The sequence below is a fragment of the Cottoperca gobio genome, chromosome 9, assembly GCF_900634415.1.
Source record: "Cottoperca gobio chromosome 9, fCotGob3.1, whole genome shotgun sequence".
In the NCBI taxonomy this organism is placed as follows: Eukaryota; Metazoa; Chordata; class Actinopteri; order Perciformes; family Bovichtidae; genus Cottoperca; species Cottoperca gobio.
In genome coordinates, this window is record NC_041363.1 from 19,565,896 (window position 1) to 19,587,761 (window position 21,866).

Consider the following 21,866-nt stretch of genomic DNA (forward strand, 5'->3'; position numbering starts at 1 on the left):
GAAAGCGCCCAAAACCAACTCAGTGTTTACTCTTCAGCTCAGTTAGTTGCACCCTTTTGCCTGAAAATGGGGCACATTTTCTACGGTCACAAAGGCAATCAGGCATGTAAATGTCTGACCTCGGGTTTAAATGACAAACAAGGAGACGGGTGCAAACAAAACTGCTGATATTGGAACTAGAGCTGAAACACATGGTTCAATAATCCGTTTGTGGATTAAAAGAAAATGTATGAAAACTATTTTCATATTTGATTTTAAGTGCTTAAGTCATAAATTAAACAAAAATGCCCAATGCGTGTTTTTAATAGGAACTGTAGTAGATTGTTATGTTATTTTTTGATAGTTCAGTTGGATTAGTTTTTTTTGGTGGTGTTTGCCATACAAACCATTTACCTAATTGCACAGTAGCATTTTGTACATTAATACATTGGATTTTAGAGTTTATGGACAATTAGAATCTAATGGGAATTAATTGATGGCTTCTGTCTTTTCTGTCGTCTCTTTTTAAGTAATTCCTGCCTTTTCTAGATGTAATAGTTCTGACTTCAGAGCTGTCAAATACAGTGTGTAGAAACAAAGTGAAGTTTTCCTTAAGAAAACTCCAACTACACGTTGGTCAACGGGACAGTTTGACTCCAAAATGACCTCCGACTCTCGGGGTCACAAGTTAAGCTGTCACTTACAGCGCTCCCCACAGACCTCTGGTCAGTGGACGGAGAGCAGAGGTCAGCTTTGTGTCCACACGGTCATCACAGGACTTGTGGACAAATGTTTCTGGGCTTATTGAGCACGAACAAAGAGGCAGCAGCTCCACTCTTAACTTCACCTCAGTTGTGTTTTGCACAGTGTGAAATTATATCATTAGAATCCCAATTCCACACTACATACTAATTGTATACAGTATATACTTATTGTCTCCGTATATTATATTTCTGCAGTTAGTATGCAAAACAAAAATGAACTGTTTTATACAGGGAATATGCACGTCAATTAAATGGCGGCTGAAAAGCTGTTACTGGGGCTGTTTTACCAACATTAATTTTTCCCAGCCGCTCCATCATTTCCTTTGTCCATTGCATTGTGGGACAATCTAGTCCTTCAACACTAAAAAATCAGCTGTTTGAGTACACTCACTTTTTAATTTTTTTTCAGTCTGACCACATTTGAATACGTGCTTAGATTGAGTAAATAGTTTGGAGTCTACTCAGAAATTCAATGTTTGGTAAAATGTTTCCTGCTGTAAAGATTACGATTAAAGTGACCTCTTTACATAAAAGATCCAGAAAGTGTTGTTGTTTTTTAAACAAATCATTTATTAAATAAATAGTTCAAATAAATAACATATTGTATATTCACAAGCAAACCAAAATAACTTACAAAAGAGGTATCAGAAGATAAATAGCACACTCTTTACAGTAGACAATCAATTCATAATCTTTGGCTATATGACATGCGTATTTTACAAAAGCTCAAATAAAAACACATTTAAATGAGAAGATATATGCGCCGTGAAGGATATTATCGAAAGTGGATTGTCAGTTTTGCACAAATTCCCAAAATCACAAACTGTTATCAAGAAATACTGAACATCGATGTGTAAAATGTGTAAGAAAAAGCTAAAGTTTTTCACAGAGCTGATTCTTCTGTTGTCACATAACCTTCTTAAATGAAAATAAAGGTCAGATTTAGTCTTCTCAAGAAAAAAAACAGCATGTCGATTTAAAGGAAGAGGAAAAAAAAAAAAAAAGTGCCCTTGGCTATTTTGAGACGATTGCAGTCTGGAGAATTGCCTGAGCCATTATCTATTCAAGTGCTGAATCTATTGCTTGAAATGAGAAATTCCTTAATCCCCTCCATTTTCCTCATCGGCAAAACACCCTGTCATTGCAAAACTAATTTAGTTCCAGGCGGGCCGGCAACAAGGAATATTAACATGAAGACATGAAGGGAATATTGTACATCCAGGTTTTTACACATCCATGCAGAATACTAATTAATTTTCACCCGCAAATCATATTTCAACACTGATCAGCGTGGAGGCTGTGCCCACATTTTCTGCCACGTCTGGAGTCCACAAATATCACACAACATTGCGTCTCCTGCATTGAAACAACAGTCGCACACTGGAGACGGACGCAGAGACAAAATGAGTCTTGAGGAAGGACGGGATCAGTTTTGTAAACCCAGGAAAAGGGTCAGAAGGTCCACTCAAGAGTTTTTCTTTTCTTTTTTTGTGTTTTGTGGTTCTACCAGGCCTCGGAGCTGTCGCAGCTGGATTCAGGTGACGGGACTTCTGTGTCACTGGTCATGGCCCAGGTGTGTGGAGGGGAGTGCAGCTGTTCCATGTTTCCTCTGAGGAAGGTGAGCAGAGCGGTGGGGGAGTGGTTGGGCGGCTGACCGGTCTGGCTCTCCAGCAGCTGCACCAGGAAGTTGATGTAGCGCATGGCCAGACGCAGGATCTCGTTCTTGCTCAGCTTCTTCTCCGGAGGATGGGTAGGGATGAGCTTGCGGAGCTCTGCGAAGGCGGTGTTGACGTTGTGCTGGCGCCAGCGCTCCCTCGTGTTGGTGAACACCTTCCTGGTCATGATGCTGAGCTGCAACGATCAATCGATTCATTGATTAGTCGATTGACAGAAAATTAATCGGCAACCATTTAGATCGTTGAATAATCGGTTTTTAAAATGTATTTAAAAGCAAAAGACATTTGCAGCTTTGGGAATTATAAAATAAATGTTTCTACATTTTATACACAAAACAATCAAGAAAATAATTTAATCATTTAATTAATCCTCAACGAAAACAATCCTAGTTCTGAGGTGAGAGTAGATTAGATACTGGATTTAGTTGGACAACAATTATAGATTTTGATAGAATTTATTTATACAAATCTTACAAGAATATTTACCAGAATCTATATTGTTCACTTTAAATATAGATTCATAAAGCACTATAATGCAGCAGATACTTGGCAACAACTTGGAGGTGGGTGTATTAAAACAATTAATGCCAGAACATTTTTTCATATGAGGTGTTGTAGCTGTTTACACATACTGTACATTATAGTGCTCTATAAGCCATGTATTACATATTTACATTGTGCTATTAAATAGGGAGGGTTAAAGTAAAGTGTTACCAAATATGTTTTTAAGAGACCTTTGGAAAGGCTAAAGGCTGTTCTACAACAAAAAACTCTAAAATGATCCTCATAAACAGATCATTTGATCTTCCAATTAATGTAAAGTCTGGTATAAACTCACATCATCTCCTTGTATTACACTCTTAATGATTCATTATTGACTTGACCAAATTTAAAAACACACGGCCTGAAGGGGGAAAGACATTCTTCAATATATCGCAGATTTCTCACCTGTACGTGTAGAAATGTGCAGAAATCTCAGTTGCAAAGTCGTCGTCCTCAGCTCATCAGTGTCCAGGGGTCCGGTGTGAATGTCCACTCAGTTGTGTCTTCTCATGCTCGCTGACAGATCCTTGTGAGCGAAAGGGAAGGAGAGAGTAAAAGAGAGAGAGAGGGTATGAGGGAGGGAGGGATGGGGTAAGACTGCCGCATGCTCGCATCCCACATTTTATAGCAGGGTGAACCCTATTGTGTGACGTATGCTGTCGTTGAGCCTCTGGCATTGTGTGAGTTAACGGAGGAGTGATTGTTAAAACACCCCCCCCCCCCTCCTATCATTTAGAACCAATGGAGGTGGCTTTATGATGATAGTGTCCATAAATCATCACTAAATGATTTTCATAGGTGTTTCTGTGCAACATTTGAAGGGATTCTGGATCTTTTTCTTCCCCTCAACAGCCTTTTAAGTGACTATTTGTGCTGCTTTTATGATTCATTGCTCTTTTAATCCTTGAAGGTCCGCACTAAAGGTGACAAATACATTCCTATTGAAGTGAAACTGAGACGTTCATCTCTCTGATCCTTCTCTTACTGCTGTGGACACTTGTTCCTTTCTGTTTCTCTGACATTAGGCATGGACAACCCACCATCCCCTGCACCGTGGAAAAGACCTTGATATCACTGCCTGCTCTGCTATTGAATTCTGCCTGATTGGGCCACAAAAGGTAAAAATACCATATCCAGATTGACAGTTGAACAATATGGGTTTTGTTACGACTATGGTAATCTTGTTGAGCCATTCCAAGGGGCCACACATAAATTACAGCGTCCTGACTCACCTCTCTCCAACCACTCCTCACTCCTCTCTCTCCCCCCTTCTCTGCCTCCCACTTTCAACCTCCGTTCAGATAAAAAAACAAGTCTAGTTTAACCAATTGTCACTGTTCCTTTTACACCCTTCAAGTGTTGTTTCAAAGACGCAGCCTTCCATAAAAGTCTCTGTGTGGAGTAGGAATTTACATAATCCGATTAGGGGCTGGGATTAGTCCCGAGCCTGGAGAACAGGCCCGATGGGGGCCGTTCTCTGAATCGGCCATTCATGGGCCCTGCTGCACGTCCAAGAGGCTGCACCTGCAGGCCAGGCGCCACCGCTCTCTGGCTCCATCCAGCCTCCACTGCAGGCTGAAGGTCTGCAGACGCACTCACTGTAGGCCAGTCTGTTAACTTTCATCACACCTTCAAGATGTTGTAATTTATCTGTCATGCAGGTTAGGGCTGAAGGCAGAATGACAAGCTATGAAGACACTTGTGGAATTAAAACGTTGAATTAAGCATAACATTTTGATATAAAAGCACGCAGAGACACATTGAGATGGCTCTTAAAGCCTGTCTCATGAGGTCAGGGCTGGCAGCAAGGAGCTTGAATAACAATTACTGCTGTATTTATTATTGCAGTTTGTTTATTGGACTAACACAATTATTGGACACAGTATTGGTGCTACAGCTTCAGAGAACAGTTGGTTGAATAATTGATTAGTCGGTGGACAACCTTCATGTGATTCACTACTGACCAAGCGTGACTAGCTTTGCTTCCGAGTTGATATAGTTGATCAAAACAATGAAAATATGTCTGGTTTTCTCTTGAAGTATTGTTGTTTCTTTTAAAAAAAGGAAAAGTTGGCATCCCTGTTAAATAAATAAAATTAATATGGTTTTAGTCACTCTAGTTACTCTCGCTGGCAAACTGCAGTGACATTGCTTGCAAATTAATTAATTCAAATCAATTAACATACAACCTACCAGCATATTTAATTGTAAAGACATACAGTAGGACTGGATATTGTTTTAAAAATACAATAAAGCCACCGTATGCTGTCCCAATATTAACAGGAATGTTTATTTGAGCTGTATTTGAATGTTACTTATTGATTAGTAATTGCTGTTTGTCTCCAATAATGACGCAGTATTCTTCTTGCATCATCTTATTAACATGTTGCAATGTTGTAGAGCTGCAACTAACAAGGATTTTCATTTAATCTGCCGATTTATTTTCTAGTTTAATCGATTTGTCTATAAAATGTCAGAGAAATGTCTAAAACCCAAACACAGAGTTTATTTTTATTTATTTTATTTTAGTTTAAAAGCAGGATATGAGTATATTTGAGTCTGTTAACAGCATTTTCTGCCAAAAATGACGATTAATTGATTGTGATTATTTTTCTGTTGTTGCAGCTCTACAATGTTGGTTATTGTGTCGCAATACTTTGTGTTGCTTCTGCTGATATTGATTTCCTTCAGGGATATGTAATTTGTCCTATCTTAAATCAGTTAAGCAAACAAATGTGCACCTTTAGTCACAGGAAATCCCCCCCTCTGCTGGGGCTGTGGGTTTTATGTGTGTGAGAGGAAACACACAGGTGACACAGTTAACTGCTGCCTGTGATGACAGATAACAGCTGTGTGACCTTTTCAGCTGTAGGATCCAAACCTAAAGGATGGCTTTGGTTTAAACAGCCTGTTAATTCCCACAATATCTCCCCTGTCCCATTCAGACCAAGGCTTAAAGTATAGTCGGGGGCAATTACTGCACCATTACGGCTGCTGTTTACCGAGCCTTCGTACGGAGACTCCTTTGACCATCCTGCCCCACATCTTTTGTCCCTGTGCCATTAAAAAAAACAAAAACCATTTAGTCTGTCTCTTTGTTTGTCCACTGCTGGTTAGAAGGCAGAGGCCAGAGAGACAGAGATGTTTAAAAAACAAAAAAACCTGGCGGGTTATTGATGGTGGCTAGCCAGGGCTGGATGTGGCTGTCCAGAGGCAGTGAGGCTTGGAGTCGATGTCCCTCGGGGTTGTCTTTGTCTGGGGATCGTTCCTGAGGGAGCTGGCTTCACTCTGCTGGCTCGTGAAGATAAGCACTCTCTCCACATGCTGAGACGATGATAAGGGGATTGCTTCACTAAATGAAAAAAAAAAAGAAATAGCCCCACCATTGGAGCTGCTAAAATGAGAGGCTTTATCAGTTTAGCTGGGAAAAACCCTCGATCCCTCTCCTCCAACCATAAATCACAATTTGTTGTTCACCACTGAGCATGCTCTCTATGCAGGAAACAAAAGCAAAATGTGCACATTTATTTTGTAAAAAGAAATTGGTTGCACCACCCTTATTTATTATTTAGAATAATATTAACGTTTAATAAATAGTTTGTAACATGTTATTATGTAGTTGTACGCCGATGTAAGGAGATTTAACATTTTGTTAATGTGCAGTTTTTCAACAATTACAATTTTACATATGACATTTATAAAAAAAAGAAACTGTGTTGTCATTCATTTTTCTGTTTCTACATCAGTTATGAATATCTAATAACAGTCCAGGACATTTAAATACTACTAAAAAAACAGACATTTAAAAACTACTAAACAAGTGTAAGTTTGATTTTATAAATCACAAACAAATACTGTGTGCACTGTGAAATGCAAGGTTAAGTCTGAAAACAACCCATAAATAGTATAACACATTATATTATAAATATTAGCAAAATAATAATATAATAATAAAATATCAGTATTTTATATTGTTAAAGTATTTGACTGAAAATAATTAATTATAATAATTCCTGCAGCAACTACTGCACTTTAATTTCTGTTTGTGCTTTTTTCCCAGAAAAAACTGAAACTGACGAGAGCACTTTTGCTTGTTAAATAATGTTGAATATATGGCAGAAATGTGCATTTAATCACAGAAATACTTAAAATGTAAACTTTTTTGCAGGCAAAAGTAAAAACGTAATTTCACCTGAATAAAAATATGGAAGCAACTTGAATTATGCAACTGAATCTTAACAAAACCTTCTTGTCTTTACAAACATGAACAAAGCCTTCATGCCTAAAATAATTTAAGCCTCGTCTGTCCATCACTTCTGCCGGGAACCTTCTCATAGCTTAACCTCCCCCTCTTCAGTGGTGTCAACGCTGCAAAACAAACAAGAAAGATATCTCAATCCGTTACATAAAATGAACCTAAAGGAATGTAGCACAAATGTCCTCGATTTTCCAGAAGATCAGCAAACTCTATCCACGACCGTAATGCCAACATTAGGAAGTGATTCCTCAAGATAAACGCACTAATTCTCGAGTCTGTTGCTCTTTTAATTATGTCATTTAGTTGTCGCCCTCTTCCTCCGCAATGTTTTAATGTCACCTGTCAAACCTCAAAGGGTGAAAAATATGCCATTTATGTTTCCTGCAGGATGAAGTTTTTCGTCTCTAAAGTGGAGAAGAAGCTTCATGAACGTCGTGATTTATTCACTGAATCTGTTACCATTACGCTTTGGCGCATTTTGCTTTTATTGAAACACAGGTGGGTAGAAACGCACCTATAGCGACTATTGCTCACCTGTTTCAACCAAACCAGCAGCCTCGCCCCTCCTCTTCCTCTCTTGTCCCCTCCAGCATCTGGAGCCATAGTTGGCTGAAATCGTCGTCGTCTCTCTACTACTGGTGAGGCAGTCGTTGGTGCTTTGACCTCGACCCCACAGACCGTAGGAAACAGTGCCGGTTATCTGAATGCTGGAGGTCACTGTAGACTGTCGAGTACGTGTTCATCTCACTGTTAGCGGGCTGCTGCAGGCTGGGGCTGTAACTGAATGTGGAGTCCAGCTTGAAAGGACTGTCGAGTCGGACGCCGGGAGTGTCGATGTTGAGGCCTGTTGGAGCCTTCGGTGTCCACTCGTCCTTTACTCGTCCAACAACTCTCCCCACTGCTCCAGCTCTGCAGCCAGAGAACCTCACCTCCTCTCTGCCTCCGTCCTGCTCTTTCCACGGATCATTGCTGGTCCAGCTCCTCCGGAGGTGGAGGTGAACATCTGGGCTGCCAAAAGAAGAACTCGGGTCGAGTCTGAAATCTGTGTTGCCCTCCTGCATTGAGTGTGGTTCACAGAAGCTGTGATCAGCTCCGAACAGGAAGCTGCTTTTGTGGTCACTACAGAATAGTCTGGGATGGGGGCTGATGGGGGGTTCTGGCTGCGGGTCAGAGCTCATGTGCTCGGCTTCAGCAGTGGTGATCCAGTGGCTGTTTGGCTGGCAGGTTTGTTGGTTTGTCGCCGAGATGACTGTCTGAGACTCTGGCTGCTCTGTGGTCAGTGTGTACAGGGAGGTGGTGTCACTGAACAGCTAAAACCAGGAGGAGAAAAGGCGCAATTTATAAGTGAAATAATTACATTCACCTTATTTTTAAACACTTTTATTAATTTAAAAAAAATAAGGGGCCTTTAATTTCTTACACAGCACTGTAACATTTATTACTGTATTATTCTTTATTCTGAATTTGTTTTTAATGCAACTCTTTTGCACTTTGATTGGGTGCTGCAGTAATGCATTCATATTCTTAGTACAGATGCAATAAGTGGGTCAATCTATTAGTTGATAAGATAAAAGATAAATAATTGCTGATAATAATGTTTTGATCTGTTAATCATTTCAGTCTTTTTTCAAGCAAAATTGCAAACATTTGTTAGTTCTACTTCTCAAATGTGAGAATTGGCTTCTTCTTCTTGTCATATTAAATGGTAGATGACACACCTTTTGGTTTTTCCACTGTTGGTTCGACATATCAGGTCGTGTTGGGCCTTTTTCATTACTTTGACATTTCAGGGACCAAATTATTAATTGAGGAAATAATTGGCAGTTAATCGATAATGAAAATAATCTTTGTTGCAGCACTAATTATTAGTCAAGTCACCAAAAATATCATAAATCACAAACACGGTTTAATATTTGAATGAAATAATGTTGAACTAGAGTGGATGCCTTACTTGAATGTCACAACAAAGTAAGAAGGAATATGTTCTGATAATCAAACTGTATTTACTTGAAGATTAGTGGCTGTAAAAAATGTATATCTTATCATTTATACATTTATTGATCCCATAAACCTCTGCTGTGCTTTCAGCCCCCGTATGAAGAGCTGCTGAATATAGAGGCAACACATACACTATACTGGTGGTGTATTGAGTGTAGTGATACATCTGTGATCACCTTGAGGACTTTATGTGGGACCTCAGGGAGCAGCTCCTTCAGCTGAGACAGAGAGGCCCCCAGGAGCCACGGGACGGATGCTCTCCTCAGCATTAGCTGACTAACCAGAGGGTTCATACATGGGAACTGCAACAGACACTTTTCAGCCTGGAGGGAAAGAAAACAACAGCAAACTCATATTACAAAACCTTCAGGTGTGAGTAAAAATGAAAGCGTGTTAAGTCACAGGGCAGATTTGTTATGTGATAAGACTTAATTATATGAATAAACATTTTTGTATTACAGCATAAAGAGCTGAACTACTGTAGGTCTCTACTATTTCTACACTATACAAGGGCCTTCAGCAGCATGCTGTGGGACTCATTCACGACAATCACAGAAAACTCTTCAGGCATTTAATCCTGCAAGTACCCCGCAAGCGTTGGGTTGAAGTAGTTAATGAAACAGAAGAAAACCCTCTCAACTAAATACGAGACCAATCTGTGTAACTTCCTGAGGATAGATCACCTCTGAAGGAATCACAGTCAGCCAGTCTCTGAGCAGGAGGCTGAGAGGATCCTTCTCACTGGCCATCAGGCTGTGGAAGCAGATCTGGCTGATTCCTTTGGCCATTTCCATCACGTCAGACACAATAAGCACCTGACAAATACAGTAGAAGATATAGTGCTTTATAGTGTTATTTTGCCCACCACTACTAATTCAAATTCACAACTAATTACACTTGATTAGAGATGTAGTGGTAAGATGAGACAGTGTATTAGGGCTACTGTTGGAATTTGTATTTTTTTAAAGTAATATTTCTAGAAGAAAACCTCAAAATTAAAGTGTAAAAATGTTGTTTTTTTTGTCAAGGAACTACGTCGCCTCGATCTCATCACACCATATTATCATAACATTCGGATTTTGAAGAGACATTGCCAAGAACGAGCCGACTCAGAAGAAACTTTCTAGGTTTTTTCGAGTTAATTGCGACTTTAATCTCTGAGAACATCCACGTTTCTTTCTTATAAATGTACAAGTTTAATCGTTCTTTTCTCAGAAAATACTAACCCTCTTACCCTCTTCAATTATTATTTCTTTAACCTAAAATGTTCCCAATACGCCGCCATATTAGAGCAGGTCCAGTTTAAAGTGACTATGTTATTTATACCAGTAGCTATATTTTAATGACTAAATAACTAGATGATATGGTGAACTTTTATCAGCCCTATCTTCTGAATGTGAGATTGACAGCAAGGACAAAACAACACCAGTTGAGGGCAGAAAAATAAATCATGTTTGTGTTCTACCTTTACGTCCAGATCCTCAGACTTCATGCCAAACAGGACCAGAGACGAATAAACCAACACCAAGTTGCTGAAGGCTTCACTGGAAAACCTGCCATCAGACAGAAGCAGTGACGGTGAGCCTTTGTGTACAAGATGTGTGTGTGCGTACTGCATTTACGTATGTTTGTGTGTGTGCATACTCTCACCCTCCTCCCTGGCTGTGTCTGCAGTGCAGGATGAGCCAACAGCAGTTGTATTGCAGAGAGAGGGCGGTCAGCCTCAACACTACGCCCTCACTGGCTCGATCCTGACACAGCTCGTCCTCCTCCTACACACACACACACACACACACACACACTTTATTTTTTAACATTTCAATGCAATACCCAAGAAGCTCAGTAGAGGGCGGTGAAACATGGAGGAAATTCAGTGTGTGTGTGTGTGAGAGTGAGTGAGTGAGTGAGTGAGTGAGTGAGTGAGTGAGTGAGTGAGTGAGTGAGTGAGTGAGTGAGTGAAGCAGGTATCTCTCTGTCCCTGGTACCTGAATGAGGATAGCGGTTCTTTCATCCACTGTGATGACAGCGTAGTGATGGGTCCCTCCGAGCATCTGCAGGGAGGGACAGTGGCTCCTCTCCAGCACAGTTATATTAAACCTGTAATGCAACACACATACAGACACTTTTCACCATATGGTGTTCAAATGATAGCTTATCATCACTGACAAGTATGGTGGAAACACACTTTCTTTGAAAGCCAGAGTGTAAAAATTGTTTGGAGGGATTTATTCTCAACACGTCCTCTGAAGAAATAATGTATGTGGAGGCGAGGTAAGACTTCTCTGAAGAGTGGTGCACTAGTATGAGCTGTAACACTGAAGAAATGTATCGATTATGTGATCGCTAGACAATTAATCAGCCACCATTTTGATAATTGGTATAATACAACAGTTGTTTTCTGTTTGATAAACAATTTATGCTCTGGATCCAGCCTCTCAGAGCGGAGGCTTTGTTGCGTTTCTATTTAATATGATTGTAAAAATATTTAGAGCAGTCTTCTAGTAGATTATAATGCAGTTTTGTGGTTGCTATAGAGTCCTGATGTTAGTAAAACAATATTACTGAGCCATTTTATTTACTGTAAAATGATCTTAACATCCATTATTGGAAATATCTCCCTGTGTGGGTGTTATCTATAAATGGTGATGTAATGGAAATGCAGGTATTTGTATTTGTTATTATTATTATTTAGACATTCACCCTGACTCGAGTGTCTGTAGCAGCAGCGGACAGTTGAGAAACCCCTCTGAGACAAACAACACGTATGGCACATGGTCCTCCAGGCACCACGAGGCGTTCTCCTTCTCCTCTGGGGAGCCAAACCCAAAATCATATTACACATCGCTGTACAATAGTGTGAAGAATATGCATGTGTTGGCTGCTGACTCGTGTCGGAGATGGTTGTGTTGAAGCTCAGGTGACTGATGCTCCTCTCTCTGCAGACTGTTGCCCACGGTGACTGGCCTGGATGGTCGTACTCCACCACCAGAGAGAAGCAGCTCCAGGGGAAGTCCGGCCCGACGTGCTGCTCATACACCACCACACACACACTGTTGCGCATGCTGGTGGAACAGCAGAAACAATGACCTCTTACTCACTCACACAGTATGGAGTGATGCGAGGAACTTGGTTTTTACATAATGTTCATCAAACTCAAACAAAAGAAAACTTTAAACAGCATTTGCTGAACATATTTCATCAGTGTTGAGATGTAAACAGAACTACCACTAACGATGGACGGGATTTATGAGGAATCTGCTGAAATATGTGTAAATGATGCAATAAATACAAAAGATACTTATGAACTGTGCATCTTTACCTGCTCACCACACTGGCACCATTCACTTTTTTCTTGTACCTCCTCGGGACAAACTGCAGTAACGGAAGCATCTGAGAAGACAAACAGCATAAACATACTTAACTGTATGACACATGCATGATCATGTGTTTGTATTGTAGTTACAAGGAATGCAGCAAACTGCTCTGGATTACTAACTTTTGTTTTGGTTTTTGACTGTTGAGTTTGTATAACAGAAACACAAGTGTTTGCATTATGCACTTGTTGCCACAGCGGTATTTAGTTGATCAGTGTTGTTGTAGCTCACCAGTCACGTGGCTCAAACTGCTGATGATTAAAGATCTGATGTCGGCAGAGTCGACTGATATTATGACAAGAATCTACAGAAAGACAAATCAACCAGGATCACAAGTGTTTCACAAATAAACATTGAGACATGATGGATGCTGGTGAAAACACACTTTCTCTGCTATCTTCTGTCCTTGTCTGCTCTGCAGCTGTGCAGCCAGCAGCTGCTGCAGCTCCAGCAGTTTGAGGTTGGACTCCTGGTACTTGTGACTGAGGAAGAGGACGATCTGCAGCCTCTTCACCAGCTTCTCCAGACTCCGCTCTGCGCACGCCTCAGCTGCTTTGGTCAGGTACTCTTTCATGCATAAGGCCATAAACATCACAATATCGTAAATACCATGTTAGAGTCAGGGTTGGGAAATTGTTTGAACGCACACTGATGGATCACAAACATGAACATTTTAAAGGCCCAGAAATTCATATTTGGAGCGCTGGGTTCCTACATGGTCACAATAACTAAAACAGTTTGGGTTTATTTACATGAAGAACTTTCTCATTAGGTTGAAGTGGCTCAGTTGGAAAAAGTCTTTCTGTGCACCAACAGAACATTTAAATCAAAACGTTCAGACAGTTAAACTGAAACAAACGATATCTAAGAATGTTTGGTTTGTATCTATTAGTGAATGTTTAAATCTTAACTACAGAAATAGAATTTAAAGACCCTTAAAACCAAGTTTTAAAGTCAGGTATACTGACCCAATGCAGTACTGAGGTCACACTTCAGCAGCAGCTCCTTGAACGTCACCAACACATGAATCACAGCCGCCTGGTTGAAAAGTAGTTCCTGATCTGTGTGCAACACAAGGCCAGCAGAGGGAATGTTAAACCTTTTCGAACATAGATTAACTTTAGAATATCAGTATTACTAAAATAAACAATTACAAACCAAACATAAGGTTGTACAAATGTGTTTCTGGGTTATAAAGTAATATTTTGTGCCTCTGTGCTGCTCTGCACTCTGTGCATGTCTCCCGCAGAGCGCCTTCTCCTGCTGTTTGAGGAGGAAGTGTGTTTGGTCCGGGGCCAGGCAGCTGAAGTCTCCTCGCACCGGGACGTTGAGCCCCAGCTGTCTGGCTGAGTTTAAACAAGGCTGAGCGAAGGCCAGCAGCTCACAGTGGGCACGCAGCTGACTGTCTGTAAGGGAGCAGGGGGCACAGGGGGTTCAAAAACAACTTCAAACACTTTCTGAACCATCTCATCCAGGCTTTTCTTAAGACGCGTGTCTTGGTATATTATTTGGCAATGTACCGGTAGCTTGGACCTGTACTACTCTGCTGTCCCGTCTGTCCTGAGGGATGTGTTGACCCGTCACCTGACCAGCTGCTTTCTGCTCTCTGCTAGCATTTCCTGACACAGCATCACTCGTATACCTCGGCCTCTGATCTGATCTTTGTATCTGCAGTGGAGGAGGCTGATGGTGCTCAGATGGAGGTTTTTGTTGGTCCATCGTTAGTGCTGATAAAGAGGATGAGATGAGATTACAGTGTGTAATGTGAACGAGTCACCACGAGTACGTACGGGAAGTGAAGAATCTTAAACTTGAACACCAAAAATGTACGTTGCTGACTGTATTTTGTTTTTAAAGTCCAAATGAATGATTTAAATCATGTAAAAGGAGACAGTAGTAGGGCTGCAACTAGCGACTATTTGCATTATCAATTAATCTGCTAATTATTTTCTCTATTAATCAATGCATCGTTAAAATGTTAGGAAATATCAAAGAAGCTCCCAGAGCCCACGGTGAAGTCTTAAAAAGGTCTTGTTTTGTCCAACCAACCCAAATAGATTCAGTTGTACTATAGAATTTTAAAAATATATTTCGATTAATTAATTATCAAAATAGTTTGATTCATTTGAACTTATTGACTAATGGTTTAAAGCTGCGTGATTGTAATAATTGTGCACAGTAATAATACAAATGTAACGTGAGAAATAAATAAATTATTAAAACATTAGTTACTACGTGGAGTTTTATATACATTGAAATAGAAAAACTGTGGCCAAATCCTAGATATGACCACCAGATGGAGCCAAAGTTAGAAACTTAAATTAAATTAAAATCAAAATTAAAACTTCAATCAAAATCTATTTTACCCCCACAAAAAAACTAATATTGAGGAAAACCCCCCTGAAGGCTAAAGATCATCAAGTTCACTAATAAAAGATTTTTAAAATCAATATGCCCAGGTAATGTTGATTTGTATTTAATATTAAACTAATGTGCCTACCACTAGCCTATCATCATTTCTTTGTGGCATGCATACATACAAAAAATCTCAAAGTTATCAGGAGAAAAATGTATAAAGGTTCAGCTGCAAGAACATATAGGAGGCTTTATATCCTGTATACAGCTGTTTATCAGAGAGGACAGCTGATAAATGCATCTTGTATTCGGTCATTGCAACCAAATAAGCCCCACAGTGCACCTGGAGTTGAGCTCTGAGGTGTTGCAGTCACCGTAGCCGTCTGCTGAGATCTCAGAATCATGAAGGTGGACAGAGGGTGGAGGTCCTTCTCTGCTGGACGTCCCGTAACCAGCAGACCCCCGTGATCGTCTCTGGAGGACACAGCGCTCTGCTCCGTCTTACAGTCGTCTCCTCTTGTGTTGATGTCTGACTTACGAGCGGAAAACACGGCTGCAACTTCTAACGACCTCTCATCTGAAACTTCAATCTTCTTTCATTTCCTTCATCGACTCCTCTTTTTGAAGGTGTGAGTCGTCCGCAGGAGCTTCAGTGTGAAAAGCAGCAGTTTCACATTTCTTCGGGTGAGGGAACCGAGTTTGGTTTGTTGGATTCATCGGGACGGATCTGACTGAGACTGAGACCAGAGGAGACGATGTCAGCAATCCTCTAAAACAATCAACTAATCATTTCTAAAATAGTAAGAACATCGTGAAAAATGTCCATCACAATTGACCAACGCCATATTAAAGTCGTTTAGTTTTGTGTGACCTTCACAAAACAAGCAGCAGACGACTCACTGTCCACATGTTCAGGTGACAGTCTTTTGAAGTCTTCCATCTTCACCTCCGTGCTGGAGGGAACCTCGGACCTCATGCTCTCTGTGAACTCACGGCTGCTGCACAGATACACCGGCGGGGCTCCCGTCTCCACCTGGGACTGCAGTTTGTCACCAACGCAGACGAAGCTTTGATTCTCAGACTTCACGACTCTCAAGGCTTCAGACAGCGGCTGGAAGTCGACAGCTGGTTCATATATTTGAGGCTCTGTGACAAAAATACAGCAGGTTAGATTTTGTAGCTATGTTTGTAGTGAAGGTCTCTTAAAAAACGACCAGGAAGAGAGATTTAGTGAACACTGGGACTCCCAAAGAGCATTTCATATACAGTATGTCAAAATGTTGTGATTGATCTAACGCATATCACAAAGTTCATTGTCTAAGATATGCCAGAATTTAAACTTAAACCGGGAAGACGTCACAACTACGCGGGTCGTTTTCCAGAGTATTCAGCGAATCAACATGCATGTGCGTGTATACTGTACATAAATATAGTAATTAATGACTGTCTACTTCTTAAAGAGGCACTTCATAACTTTAGGGACTCACAATGGGTCATAATCAGAGCATCAGAAGCAGCGATATCCTGAATTAAAGTCCAGTCAAGATCCAAAAACGTTGTATCCTACACTTCTCATTGATAGACTTGATGCTAGCATCATCATCGACCTCTCTGCCTGGTAAATGCCCACGTCTTTCAAACTCCTGCCCGTAGTTTGTAAAGCAGTCTCTACTGTACGTCAAAGACTTTGGAAAACTCCCCGCAGAGCCACAGAGGACGTTATAAACCCGACGGCCGGATGAAGCTTTGGAGTTTTCTTTTTGTGCAGAAAGAAAGATTTTAAGCTTCTGGGTTTTTCAGCACAATGACATCTGGTGCTTTGATAAACTTAAAGCAGCTGATGAAGACTGAGGCCGAAGCTCAGCAAAATGTTGCTGATTTGAGAGTTTCAATCTTATGTAACAAAAGTCCAGAGGCCGCTGTGCCGCTTATTAAATCTACAATACTCTTCAGAAGTGCTGCAGTAAACAAAAACATATAAATACACAGTCTAAAAAGCTTATTTCAACATGTTATATACTTTAATATATATTTCTATTCTATATTTATACAGACAAAAACTAAGTATCATATAACTTAATCATATAATATACTTTGCTGCTAATGATCCCACCACTATGTCACTCTTATTGTTTTGACTTTAAGTTTCTATTCTTAGTTTTATTTTGTATACTTCTAATTATTTATTGTAGTGGTTTCTTCTGTCCTGGTTCTGCTGCACACACACCTGAATCTACCCTCTGGGGATCAATAAAGACTGATCTGATATTCAGGAACCTTATTATATCTATGACATTTTATATGAGTTTTAATATAGTGATTTGAGAACATTATTCATTCAAATAAAACTTTTATGACACATATACTTGAGATGGAAATGTTTCCATTCTTTCTCGTCCACGTCGCCATATTTCAGTTATTATCCACGAGTGTGCAAATGAATAAAGCGCTGAGTGCCCCTTTACCTGCCAACAGAAAGCCCACCACAAAGGCTGGATGCTTCTCCGCCTTCCAAAGTGCCGTCTCCATCTCTTCCTGAGCGCTCGCTGACACCAAAGATCTACGTGACAATCAATAATGTTACAAGAGCTCTTCTACATGACAGAAGTGATGACGCAACACATAATGTGTTATCATCTGCATGTGCTAAAGGACAATTTGACATTTAAACTAAGACCGTATTTACCTAGAAAAGCAATTTCGGTTAGTTTTCTTCATCACTTAATGTTCAGTACTTCTAAACTAAACCTCCTCTGGATGTATGAGGATTCATGTTAGCGTCACTCACAGTCTGCTGAGCGCTGACGGCTCTTCCTGCTGGAGTTCACGTGTGGACGGACAGATTTGGGTTTGACTCGTCTTGGGACTCGGCGTCAAAGTCACGTCCAGCTCCATTTCAGTCGGAAGCATCGCTCGTCCTTCGAGGAAGATGAAGTTTAATCGCAGGTGAACGGCAGCGACCACGCACTTTTACAGGCGAGCTGCAGCTTGAGCTGGTGGGCTTGTCTTTCAACCACTTTACAAATCAAATATGACCAGCTATTGATGCATTGTTATCTTTCAAAAGTCTGGTGGCGGAAAATAAGTACATTCACTTCAGTACAATTCTGAGTATTCTTTTTACTGCATTGATTTAACAGCTAGAGCTACTACAGATTAATATTTCACTTGGACCAGTTTATGAAATATGATGCATTATTATAGATTAAACCGTATATGAAGCACACAAAAGTAGCTCCACCTCTAACATGATTCAATTACCGCTTAAATACTTAAATATCATTAATAATGATCCAAAGATATATCACTGACGGGCCATTCTGCCTAATGAGGACTTTAATAGTGTGGTATTGCTACTTTTACTTAAGTAAATGATTTGAATACTTCCATCATTGCTGGCGGGTATAAAGTGGTACATTTTAGTAAACCAGAAACTGTAGTAAATGTTTCTGTCCAAACAGGATCAACTAGCAAGTTACTCTTTGTGTTTTCTCTCGAACGTTTACCTGCCGTCTCCGTCAGGCCTCCATTCATGTTGCCCTTCTTGCCGGACTCCTGTGGCACGTCATACTGGGAAATGTCCACCGATACATCTGAAAGGGAAGCTGAGAGGAATGGGACTCCGGTATATCAGTTTACTCTTCTGGGCTACTGTGCATTTGTATTCATCTTATTTTAGGTATATATTGTTATTCACCCTCATGAAGCACATCCAGGACTGGACGCTGCTCATGCAGCTGTTCAGGAGCAACGTCCATTTGACCACAAATGCTTGAAAACGCGGTGCCGTTTTCTTGGCTCAGCTTCAGTGTGTCCACTACAACCAGCAGCAGCAGAGACTACACAGAAAGAAATGTCACATTTTAAAGTCATTCCATTCATAATAAGAAAAATAATTTGCCATTTCTCTTTCACGTTACCTCTTCTTTCATCAGTGACTCTTTACCAAACTCCTCGTGAATGTTTGCACACGTCTGAATGTCAGAGGTGTGCACATCAGGGGGGGGTTCATAAGACGCGCAGTGTCTGAAAGGTAGTGGTGGAAAGTCTAAATACATTTACGTCAGTACAAATCTGAGGTTCTGAACTTGAGAGTTTCCATTTTCTGCTACTTTATGATTATGATGAGGCAAATATTGTAATTTTACTCCACTATATCTATTTAATAACTTTATTAATAATGCATTTATTTAGATGTATTATTATAGATTAGACTTTATTGATCCACAGGGGTAAATAATTAGCTTCCAAGCAGTATATAAGTAATACAAAGATTAGCCTCACTTTTACCAGCTGCAATATTAAAATGAATAACATTTCTGTGATGAGGTTTATCCTACCTTTTCAGAGTTTTGTTTTTGTAAATTTGTGACTTTAATCTCAGAGAATTTGAAAGAAAAATCATTTTATTGTAAATTGATCACGTTTATCTCAGAGAAAATCTAAGTTTTTGTCTTTGAAATGTATGACTTTAATCTCAGAAAGTCTATATTACCCCCTCCCCCTGCTCTGTGTTTTTGTGTACGTACAATGGCCCATTGTAAATACTTTTGCACTTTTAAATGTTAAGATGATTTTTACTTGTAAAAGAGTCTTTTTTTAATTGCGGTATTATTACCTTTCCTTATGTAAAGTATTTATTCCACCTCTACTGAAAGGGTTGTCTCCAACAAGTTTTAACATTTATATAAACTAGGAAATGAGACAATAAAGCCAGTTAACGTTCTTGTCCTTCCTAGGCAGATTTCAGAACGCAATTTTGATAACTACACATAACTACTGAACACACTTCAGGATGAACGTACACACCTCAATATGGCGTCCTCAGAGATGTTTTTTCCCATAACGCTCAGCAGAGGGTCAGGCCACAGAGAGCGTCCGCAGCCTGGACAGTTTGGCTTTCAGCGTGGGTAAATGTCTCTTAAAGTACGGCAGGTAATCAACAACCATGAGCTCTTCTGGCAGGAGGAGATCTTTGACAGATGCAAACGTATTTTTTAAGTGAGAAAGACGTCACAGATATTCCTTCAGGGCTGACAGGAACGTTAAGTTACCTTTGTTCTCATTTCCAGGTTTCATCTGGTCAGTTGTCCACTTGAAAAATGATTCCTGACAAGGATCATTGAACTCTGACTCTTTTAAAAGACAAACGCACTCATCCTGGTCTAGATCATTCACTGAGTCAGGATTAGAGCTCGGTATCATCTCCAAATCCCCTTTCACCTCGCTCAGAGCCACGGTAAATCTGGAATATAAATATTGAAATTAAGACTCTAAATATAAAACCTGATGAGAGGAAAATGATGCAAAGTGACAGTTTTGAACCTTTCAGGTGAATTAACTGGCTGCTTTTTTTCTCCCAGGTCATGGAGCACAGAGCCGCTGACAAACAGTTTGCAGGTGGAGATCACTTTTCCTATAACAAGTGAAAAAGAAGTTTGTGTTGGTGTCATTTAGGGCAGTTTGACACCTGTAAGTATTTAAGTACCACATGTTCTACTCTGTTTCAGTTATACAGTTTGTTCAGTTAGACCGGGATACATTCAGGTAAGAGTGATGAACTGTAGTTGGTCTCTACATGTTACTATATGTATCGGTCTACCCTCGTAGTGGAACATTAGACAAGGGCTGTGTTTGAATTTGCACACTAACACATTATTCACTAACTAACTTTGATGTAACATTGAGTATGTAGTGCGTTTGAACTGCACAGTATGGGGATATTTTGTACTTGAGAAATGCCCGGATGTATACTAGATTAGCAAGAAGTTCTTAGTATGCGATATACTCTATCTCTAATATACTCAACTGCCCCAAAGTGTTGAATATTAAGATATTATAAACACATCTATTGTAATGTATTTTATCACTGTTTATTAAAATTATTGTTGTTTATATTATTATTTCAGCATTTATGTATAGTAAATGTAATAATTAATATTGTTTGTTAAATAAGTTTGTTCAAATAAATGCATGTATGTATATATTTTTAATACTGGATATTTGCAAGTGTGCATACGTATTTATTTTTTTCTTTTATAAAATGTTGAAAACTCAATGACAAAGAAGGCAAAAGCAGAAACACAGTGGTTATATGACCTCTGACCCACGGGGTCCTGTAGGTGCCTGCAGGCAGCTCCCCGCTGTGCGGGTACAGGTCTCTGCTGCCACTGAAGTAAGGCGCGGGCAGTGCCAGCAGGTTCATCATCACTTTCAGACTGGTGGTGGTCTGAAGAAAAGACAGAGGGAAGCAGGACAACATACTTTTAGCTTTAGCTATAACATTCTGAGGTCAAATGAAGACTTTCATTGTATACAGCCTAATACAAAAACTCACCTCAAAGACATAGTCGAGAGCTTTAAACCTGTTAGCAGAGAAGGTTTGAGTGGTAATAAAACTGTCGCTTTCAGACCTGAAAACGTCATAAAAACAGCAAACAAAACTAAAATAATCATATTTTCGACAATTTGATGATCATCACTATTTTAACAAAAACGTTAAACAGATCACCCTCAACAGTTCACTTTAACTAAATTCCTAAATAAGCGTCAAACTAAATCTTACAATCTATTTATGTTAGCTAAAGTTAGCTTAGCGAGCTCATCAGAATAAGCTAGCAGAATTATAACGTTATTTAGCGAACTTGTTTTCTACGTCTTTTAACTAATAAAATATTCTGATGAAACTAAAACTTCAACAGCACAAAATTAACAAACAAAACGTGAATATCCGACTGTGGTTTAGCATCAAACTTACATGATGACTAAACTTTATTTTGTTGGTTTTTTAGTGTCAATCAAGAGCTGATGAGCCAAAGATCGTTTATTGAAGATGAATCACTGTCTGAACGATGAAGGTGGGCTCTAGTTGTCACGCATGCGCTTTAGGGTTTTGTTTCATTAGGATTAGGGAAAACAA

General features: G+C 39.8%; 2 protein-coding genes and 1 long non-coding RNA gene across 5 annotated transcripts; 1 reads left to right on the top strand and 2 right to left on the bottom strand.

Moving 5' to 3' along the window:
- Positions 1-1,302: 1,302 nt before the first annotated feature.
- Positions 1,303-6,266, bottom strand: tal2 (T-cell acute lymphocytic leukemia 2). 2 transcript variants are annotated; one of them, XM_029439127.1, is made up of 3 exons: positions 6,125-6,266; positions 3,368-3,488; positions 1,303-2,594 (listed from the first exon to the last, which is right to left on the bottom strand). In XM_029439127.1, the coding sequence occupies exon 3, from the start codon at positions 2,583-2,585 to the stop codon at positions 2,247-2,249; it is 339 nt and encodes a 112-aa protein (XP_029294987.1). In that variant the 5' UTR covers positions 2,586-2,594; positions 3,368-3,488; positions 6,125-6,266; the 3' UTR covers positions 1,303-2,246. The 2 variants fall into 2 exon arrangements, with proteins under 2 accessions (XP_029294987.1, XP_029294986.1); XM_029439126.1 differs by lacking the exon at positions 6,125-6,266 and having other exon boundaries at positions 3,368-3,532.
- On the top strand, positions 4,006-12,454 carry LOC115013126 (uncharacterized). Of its 2 annotated transcripts, XR_003832762.1 has the most exons (4): positions 4,006-4,080; positions 9,309-9,588; positions 10,696-10,796; positions 12,161-12,454. It is a non-coding gene; the product is annotated as an uncharacterized LOC115013126 (long non-coding RNA). The 2 variants fall into 2 exon arrangements; XR_003832763.1 differs by lacking the exon at positions 9,309-9,588 and having other exon boundaries at positions 4,022-4,080.
- shoc1 (shortage in chiasmata 1) lies at positions 6,505-21,754 on the bottom strand. The gene is given in 32 exon segments (XM_029439047.1): positions 6,505-7,330; positions 7,755-7,906; positions 7,908-8,530; positions 9,395-9,541; positions 9,902-10,033; positions 10,684-10,771; positions 10,869-10,990; positions 11,204-11,315; positions 11,919-12,027; positions 12,105-12,280; positions 12,538-12,575; positions 12,577-12,608; positions 12,824-12,896; positions 12,978-13,159; positions 13,561-13,653; positions 13,804-13,998; positions 14,113-14,319; positions 15,291-15,541; positions 15,543-15,684; positions 15,848-16,093; positions 17,413-17,507; positions 17,736-17,865; positions 18,454-18,552; positions 18,645-18,786; positions 18,868-18,973; positions 19,757-19,809; positions 19,811-19,920; positions 20,002-20,192; positions 20,273-20,363; positions 21,047-21,176; positions 21,285-21,360; positions 21,705-21,754. Coding segments are annotated over 32 exon segments (4,431 nt in total). The 5' UTR covers positions 21,707-21,754; the 3' UTR covers positions 6,505-7,244.
- Positions 21,755-21,866: the final 112 nt, after the last annotated feature.